The 8,726-nt window shown below is 35.8% G+C and overlaps 1 protein-coding gene and 1 long non-coding RNA gene across 2 annotated transcripts; one reads left to right on the top strand and one right to left on the bottom strand.

Annotated features, from left to right (window-relative positions):
- Positions 1-227: 227 nt before the first annotated feature.
- Positions 228-2,809, top strand: LOC308686716. The gene is made up of 3 exons (XR_014029624.1): positions 228-268; positions 476-527; positions 2,341-2,809. It is a non-coding gene; the product is annotated as an uncharacterized lncRNA (long non-coding RNA).
- Positions 2,810-4,485: 1,676 nt separating this feature from the next.
- On the bottom strand, positions 4,486-7,641 carry LOC308686717 (MARCKS-related protein 1-A-like). Its single transcript, XM_081395154.1, has 2 exons — positions 7,378-7,641; positions 4,486-5,872 (listed from the first exon to the last, which is right to left on the bottom strand). Exons 1-2 carry the CDS (start codon positions 7,447-7,449, stop codon positions 5,279-5,281), a joined length of 666 nt encoding a protein of 221 aa, XP_081251280.1. The 5' UTR covers positions 7,450-7,641; the 3' UTR covers positions 4,486-5,278.
- Between the last annotated feature and the right edge of the window lie 1,085 nt (positions 7,642-8,726).

Below are 8,726 nucleotides of genomic sequence, written 5' to 3'. Positions count from 1 at the left end.
TAATCTATAAAATCTATATAATGGAACAGTTTGAGATGGAGTGCTTCTAGCCGCTTAATTCACCACAACATTGGAGACAGAGACTGTATAATGTCCTGTTATAAAGATATAAATGGGAGAATCGCATCGCTGTGGGAATGTTGACTGAAATGTTGTAAAACATTGTTATATCACTGATGCAGTGAATTCCCACATAATGTAAGTGAATGTTGTATATCTGTCTTCATAGTTGCTGATGTCGAAATATTTAAAAACAGGATCCAGAGCAGTAAGTACACTTTTCTATCAGAAAAAAAACAAACACACATTTTTTTGACATAACATCATTCAATATTAAAGGCCATAGGTTGTTCTTGTTTCAACAACCAATACATATCAAGGAATTCAAAGATGCTCACATTATACTTAGCAAATAACTGTCATGTTTGAGTTCTTTACTCACTGAAACATGCATGTTTTATTTTTATTTTTTTAGATCAAGATTGCCAAGATGGTTTTTTGTTATTTCCCTGTTCGGATATGGAGTCGTAAGTGTCATAAGTTTTAAACCACTCTTATCAAACTTGCTAATCTTTTTTCTTTTCTTTTTTTTCTTTAAAAAACTGATAGCAGTAGCTGAGGTATTTTATTAATCATAAATATTTCCTGTCATCATGTATTATCACTTAGATCTCGTCTAAGACATTTTCACTCTAACTTACAGCCTTAATTGTTTTATTGCTTTAATAAAACAGCATTACGAGAAAAGACACAAATGTTAAATAAATAATAATATTTTAATAATAACAGTAATCAATTCTTCCAAGTAATTTATTTCATTAGCATAATTGCATGCTGGAAATTAGTGCATTCATATAATGTTAAATTGTTTTGTGGTTATGTCGTTGTGTTTAACCCTTGGGCTGCATTATATATTTGACACCGTTGAGTGCGTTAAGGGACAAAAATGTCCACTCTAAACACTGCCATAAAACTATTATATATTATTATTTTTTTCCACTTTGACTGAGTTCAATATTTTAACCAGCATCAGTCCTCATCATACATACCACATATTTATTTAATTTCAGGATTTTAACCCTTTAAATTCCAGTTTTAGTGACGGTACCCTCAATTTTTATAAGAGGAAAAAACACAAAAATGTAATTATTTTCCATATAGTAAATGCAAATTGAAAACCTTGGCTTTGGATTATCACAGTCTTGAATATGTAAAAGATTAGCAGCAAAAAAATTTTTGGTGCATTTTTATTTTTTAGGTAAAGGTAGACTTTGTTTTGGATCCCTCGCAGATAGATCTTTGTGTTGCCGCAAGATGAAAGTTGTTATGTCTAAGGACTGACTGCATGGCTGTGCTTGTGCCTACGTTGTCCTATGTGAGAAATTATTAGTTACCTTTGAAACATAGACTGCTAAAAAACGAAGCCGTGTCAAAGGTTCATGTCTGTGCGTAAATTACGCATGAATCAAACCGAAAGAAAACAATGCCGTGAGAAGCGCTTTCTCTCTCTCGTGCGCGCACGCGTGCTCACACACACACACACACACACACACACAGAGAGAGAGAGTAAAACATGACTTTCAGGATATTGTGATTTTTGTCACTCGCCTAAACACCATGCATTACGGCCCTACAGTACACACACACACACACAATTTTTGTCAACGCAGACACACATCGCTCTCAGACATCCACACATACTCGGAAACATAATTTTTAGATCTTTGAACCATTCAAATCCTTCATGCACAGTCAAGTGCCCCTATAGTGGAAACCAGGAAAATAGCGTGCATTTCCCCCTATAGTTAATACACATGTAGTGACGTCATCTGGTAAAATACACTATATAATGCAAATATAATGCCTTTGCTTCAAAATGAAAGAATGTTTCAACATAAATCATGATTTATGTATTAATGACGGCCCCGGCTTTAAACGACGTTTTAATGGGTGTCAATGGGACATTTTTGTCCCTTATGGTACTGAATGGTGCTATTTGTTCTACACCGTGTGTGTTATACATATTTTAAATTTTTTTTTTCAAAATTTGTAAATTTATGCAAAAAGTCACACTTTGCCAAATTACATACCATTGGCATTAAAACAGCCAAAATGGTCAAAGAAATAAAAATGAAAAGGACAAAAATGTCCCTAATGCAGCCTAATTAATTAACCCTTGAACGTGACACATCCGATTTTACAGCCTGTTTGTCAGCTTTAATGTTTCAGTTATCACCTCTGTGCATATTTTCTGTAGTTGATTCAGCAACTACTCTTTTCTATGTAAGAACTGATTTCTAAAAAAAATATGACCTTGTAATAATATGACCTTGATTGCAGTAATGAGGATACGGATACGGATTCGGAATCGGAAATGGAATGATAGACTGCATCTACCAAAGGACCTTGTTACTGAATGGGTAGATTGTTATATTAGCATAACACTTAAATTGCTATAAAACTATTGCTCAGTTCTCAGTAAATCTTTTTGTGAGATAATTATGAAAAACATTTCAACAGAACAATGGATTTTTTGGAATGGCTCATTGACTAATTAACCTGTTATGTTTGGAAGTGCCATACAAAATATTGTCAAATTCCAGCACTAGGTGGTGCTATAACAGAAATGTTCTCATAATTCTGCAACCATTTGATGATGGAAGTTGAAATTCAGCCTGCTATTTCTTTGTTATAAATGTGTCAACACAAACTTATTTGTCCAGAGATCATCTGTACAAATCAACAAAAAAATTGGCCTAAATGTTAGGCTATTTCAATAGTAAGATAATAATGATATTATAATTATATAATTATAAGATAATATAAATATATCATATTTGTTTTAGTGTCTTCAAATTTTGTAATTTATTTTTATAAAGGGATGTATATATGGTTGAAATGTATAGATTGTTGCTCTCAAGTCACATAATTTCCATTTTTGCCTTTGGAAAATTAAAAATATCTTCGTAACAATCAGACTGTTTAGCTGTTTTTTCTTGCATATTTGAATGAACTTCACTTTGGTAAATCACGTTCAATAATTCCACTCAAACATTAAAAACCCATAAAAATGCAGTAACTAACCTGACCCATCAAGAGCAGCAGGACAACACTCTCTGAGGACACGCTAGTGTGATCACAAAACCTTTTGAACTCCATTCACTGCTGTATTAGTAATAAAACACAATTCAAGATAAAGAACAAGCTACTCCATATTCACAGATTTAGAGAAAGTGATATATTTAATGTGTGTTGTGTTGGTGTCGTAATCTGAACGCAAGGGTAAAACACTTTTAGGTACTTTTATCCTACAGGATCTTAAACTGATAGTTCAACCAAAAATGAAAATTCTGTCATCATTTACTCAGCCTTATGCTGTTCCAAACCTGGATGAGTTTCTTTCTTCTGTTGAAGATGTAGATGATATTTTAAAGAATGTTGTTAAAAGTTGACCGGTTTGGAACAACTTGAGGGCGAGTAAATGATGACAGAATTTTCATTTTTGGGTGAATTATCCCTTTAAGTGGGACAAACTTCCACTCAATTACCAGGAATATCAACATTCATTTAATTTTAACTGTCATTATGAAAAAAAAGAAGAAAAAAAACTCCACAATACTACTAGTATTACATCTGCAGGAAGCATCAGGTGTAGAAAAGACTGATGAGTTATTAACTTGTACACCTTCTAGAACTTTCAGCATCTGAGGTTTGTACCTGCTGCTTTTGGACTCTTTTCTGGAGTGTCTATGTGACTTAGAGAAGAGAAGAAATCCTGATGGAGTGAGCCATGGAGAAAATGCACCAATCTTGATCAGAACACTGATTTTTTCAGTCAAAAAAAAAATCTGCGTTTGAAAGCTTGTAAAAGATATGCTATCATCATTTATAGTAAATTCTAACGTTCTCATGTCATTCCAAACTTGTATGACTTGCGTTCTTCTGTGGAACTCAAGAGCTGGTATTCTGAAGGACTTCATTGACTTGGACAGAAAAAAACAGACCTTGTATACAAAAAATAAATAAAAAGTTGCAACTTGGATGTTTAAGTCATTTAAACTTAAATTGCATTAACTTAAAAAACGTGTTAATTTTGTATGGCTTATTAAAGTTCAAAATTGCTTATGTTAATGTTAAAATATTGTAAAAACATGTTGTTATATAAAGAAAATGTTCATCTTTTTTGTTCCACAGAAGTATAAATGCATACAATATGAGGGAAATCATTTAATTCGCCCAAAATTATGGGTCAATTATACCTTTAATAATGTGAGCGTGTAATACTTTGACATTTCTGTCTTTCAGTTTCTTCGTGTGAATTAACATCCTTTTTATTTCGTCTGAAAGATCGTTAATGTCAGTCTGCTAAATGTGCATCGCAATTCTTTGTTCATTTCAAAACATGTTCTTTGTGAAAATGAAGGTGTTTGATATTGTTTTTGATAAAAAATAATAATTTCAGAAAAACAAACAAACAAACACAAGGGGGGTCAAACATTTATTTGGCCTAATCGTACAACATCTTATTAACACTTGGAAATGTTAGCAAAATAAAGAGTCAGAAAATGTATGTACAGAGACTTAACAGAACAAAAATATATATTTGATAAAAGCAGTGGTTTAATTCCCCTTTGTCCTAAACTTTGAAATGTGTAGCTAGATCTGATTAAAACTGTAAAACATCATTAAAAACAGACTAAGACTAAATCCTATATTCACTCGCCCAGATCTTCTGACACCCTACAGTCTTCAGGGCTAAAAATTGGAATGTAGAGCTATTTAAACACTTTTTAAAAAGTTTTTTTTTTTTTTTTTTTTTTTTATACATTGTCCTTTAACCAACTCCTAAGAGGACAATTTGTCATTTCACTCATCAGCCCTGAAAAATCAAGGATCGGATGAAGTTTAAAAGAGAAAAATGACTGAAAAGTTTGTGAACAGGGAGCCACGCTCTTCCATCCGCTGCTTTTCCTCTGAGGCGGAAAATCCATCAGTCATCAATCCATACACAGAGCATTACAGGCCCCATTCCCAACAACGCTCTTGACGTGCGGCACCATGGACTGACTCGGGTCAGGAACACACCACTGAATAGTGACCGTTATCAGCAAAGGTGGTAAAAGAACTTGGATTCTCTGTAGTATTGCTGTAACTGTAAGATTGTGGCTCAAGTCTCATATATTTATATATATTTATATATATATTTATATATTTCAATCTCAAAAAAAAAAAAAAAAGGATAAAGATAAACAGTCTAGGTTGCCACAGAGAAGTGAGGTCACTCTGTAGCCGGCTCCGGGTCCGAGGTTGTGGTGGGCGTGGTCTCTTCAGCAGGGGCGGGGCTATCGTCAGATTTTGTAGTCTCCTCTGTGGGCGCGGCTTCTGTTTCCTGGGCGGGCTCTTCTGCTTTAGGCTCCTCCTCTGCTTTAGGCTCCGCCTCTGGCTTTGGCTCCGCTTCCACCTCAGGTGCCGTTGTCTCATTGGTCACCTCCTCCGCTGGCTCCTCCTCTTTGGTTTCCGTGGCAGCCTGGCCGTTCTCCTCAACTTTGTCTTCGGTTGTGGGCGTGGCCGCGGTCGCGGTCTCTGCTGCCTCCTCGCTTCCCTTTTTGTTCTTCTTCAGGGAAATTCCTTTGAATTTGAAGGAGTTCTTCAGTGAGAATTTCTTCTTCTTCTTGGTTTCCTTTGGAGCTTCCCCGTCGGATTTGGTGGCGTCTCCCTCGGTAGCAGGCGCGGCTTCAATGCCGTCTCCCGCCTCCGTTTTTTCGACCTCCTCCTCCTTGGAAACCTCCGCGGTTCCGTTTCCATCTGCGGCCACGGCTTCTCCATCTGGCTTGGTGGAAACGTCGCCGTTGGTTTTCACATGGCCATTTTCCTGAAGAGATAAGCAGAAACAGGGTAGATAAGCCAAATGCATATTGGCACACACACACAGAGACAGAAAAAAACAAAGGGGTTATGCTGGCAAATGCTTGTTTTTATAATTATAGTGAATATGAAATGCTTGCTTTATAGTATAGTTTATAGCACAGTATTTTTCAAGCATTTCATTTAACCTGTAGTGATACCACTCATTTTTATTTTGATCCAATACTAAGTAGGCTACTTACAAAGCATAGCTTATAGTGTGTGTGTTTATATATATATATATATATATATATATATATATATATATATATATATGTAGCCTATAGCCTATATACTGCTATTAATATTTATAAATAAATAATGCAATCACTAGTTAAAAACACTTCAATATAGAATTAGACCTCGCAATATGAGAAGAATTGAGATTTCAAGATCAATCTGCCCATCACAAACCCCTAAAATACCTCAAATAGATATTAATTACAGCATGTTAGTGAATTCCTAGAAAATACTGTTTTTCAGGCAGAAAAGAATGTGTAGGACTGCAGCATTACATTTCATTAAAAACCGAAGCAACACCCAGTTTAACCCAAAAGCAGAAGTACATCGTGTAATTACACACTTTGTGCACTAGGGGCAGTGTTGCTCCACTAATAATCATCCACAGCTCAGAAAACCAGCCACTGCCAGACAGAACAAAGAAAAGGGAGACAGCAACCTAAGATGGCATTTAAAACAATATCTGACTCTAAAACACCTCCTTTTTTCTTACATTTACTGGAAATCGGACAACTAACCATTCAGGTGATGTATCAACCGAGCGCTATAGCCCTGAGATACGGTGACTATCTCGTTTCAAGTATTGGGGTCTTTAAATCACATGCATAAAGATGCATGTGAAATAATAAATTTAGTAAATTAATAAAGAGAAGAGCTCTCTCATTACATATGGAGGGGGAAGGGTGCATATGCATTAAGGGGGGGTGGGTAGAATGAGTACTAATGAAGTACCAGAGGAATGGTCCATGCATTCACACACACACATGCATTGCATTGTTTGCAGATCAGCAGAAGCGCTCTGCATCATCTGCATGCAGCTCTGCAACCTTTTGTTCTCAATTCGGGTTACTGCCAGTTTCAGCGCCAGCACACGACCACAGAGTCTGCCTGATGACTAACTAAAGCAACTAAAATATGGGCTCAGAAAACACGATTTTTAAAAACAAATCAAAGAGTGAGAGAGTTTAAATACAGATTTTCTACCCTAAACTCACAAAATTACAAAAGCCATCTACATATAATCTTCTTTCTGAACTGAGATGATAGCTTATTGTTGCCATAACCAATTGGATTATCAAAAAATGTACCACAAATTCCAATATTAATTTGTTAAAAACTAATTGTTAGATAAATGGGATCAATAAAACGGGGAAAAATCATTGATACGATGCCATTCAAATGTATCAGAAAGCTGGTAGTTCAGTCATAAAAGTGCGTGGAATAGATCCTCACCTGACCATTGGCTTTCTCAGCCACGGCTTTTCCGTCCACTGTCGCTTCACCTTTAGTCAACTGAGCACCCATCCTCCTTTGTGTCTTCTTCAAAGAGATAAAAATGAAAATAAAGGCAGAAAAAAACCTGAGGGTCCTTAAATTCAAACCCACACAGCAGAGACGGCGAGCGAGCGCGTAGATTCCTGGTGTGTGTTTTAAACTGCTGTGCTCAGCAGACAGAAATAAAGGCTGGTTTCTGGTAGTAAATCCACACGGCTCTGCGGGGAGAGCAAACTAAGAGTTTCACAGCTACAAGTGTGAGTATTTGTCTGTGTGACTCCACCCAGAAGCTACGCTGCCCAATCTGCACCAGAGGGCTGGAGCTTCATCTGCCCCATTCAAACACACTCCTGTAGATTACTGGAGCTTTAGAAAGACTCCACTGGATGGATGCACTACTGTTATTAGGAGCTTTATTGGGCATTTTATAATTTTATAAATACAGCCTGAGACATGAGATATAAAACAGTATTAAATGAAGCAAACATAGGAATGAATTTTAAATGATTTAATTACTTTGGTATAATCAGATGTCATTTGTCATGATTTACATTAACTTACATGAAAAATACGCAATTTAGTAATATTTAAGATGTTTCTTTATTTTTATTTCAGTTTAAATTTATTAAACTAAACAATTTTTTGGTCATTTTTTTTCAATCGTTAATGAATTTATCATTTTTTCCCTTTCTTTCTATTATATTTTCATCCTATAGGAAAGCCAGTCCTGTGATGACGTCATTTTGGAGGGAAAACAACAGCACCAACATCAGTGAGTATTAGCAATGGAATGAATGGATTCTGTGATGTTCTCTTAGTTAGTTGGTTTGCAAAAGCACGCCATCCTGTAAAATGAAGGTACATTTGGTTTGATAATATCAGCATTTCAAATGATAGTTGATCTCTCAATCCCTCACTGAGCAATGGCTAATGTTAGCTCTTCCGTTCTGTTCCTTTCCTTGCCGTTGTGTAAATAATCAAGCTGTAACTAGTTTGACCACAGCATATTTTTGAATGTCTGCTCTATACTTTTATAGAAATTCTTTGTTAAGGCACATCAGGAGTGAGGCATATGAGGGTTTTATTCATTCACACCTCCACCAGGTTACGGCCCGTATTTGTGTGATATTATCATGACCTCACACGTGTGATTTGAGAAACCCTTTCCAGTGAACACTATAGATAAGTGCATGGCAGCTTTTGTTGTGTAGCAACAGATACAAATACATGGACATCAGAAAACAGATTACATTTGAGAAGCAGTTTTCCGACAAAATGAGCGAAGCCTTGACCCCACAAACATTTTG

Source organism: Scardinius erythrophthalmus (assembly GCF_964197995.2).
Source record: "Scardinius erythrophthalmus genome assembly, contig: HAP1_SCAFFOLD_685, whole genome shotgun sequence".
NCBI classification, from domain to species: Eukaryota; Metazoa; Chordata; class Actinopteri; order Cypriniformes; family Leuciscidae; genus Scardinius; species Scardinius erythrophthalmus.
This window is presented reverse-complemented; position numbering and strand designations above follow the sequence as displayed.

Coding starts and splice junctions, on each gene's coding strand:
- LOC308686717 (XM_081395154.1), bottom strand. CDS start 7,449: ATGGGTGCTCAGTTGACTAAAGGTGAAGCGACAGTGGACGGAAAAGCC. Junction 5,873..7,377: donor CTGAGAAAGCCAATGGTCAG/GTGAGGATCTAT, acceptor TTATCTCTTCAG/GAAAATGGCCATGTGAAAAC.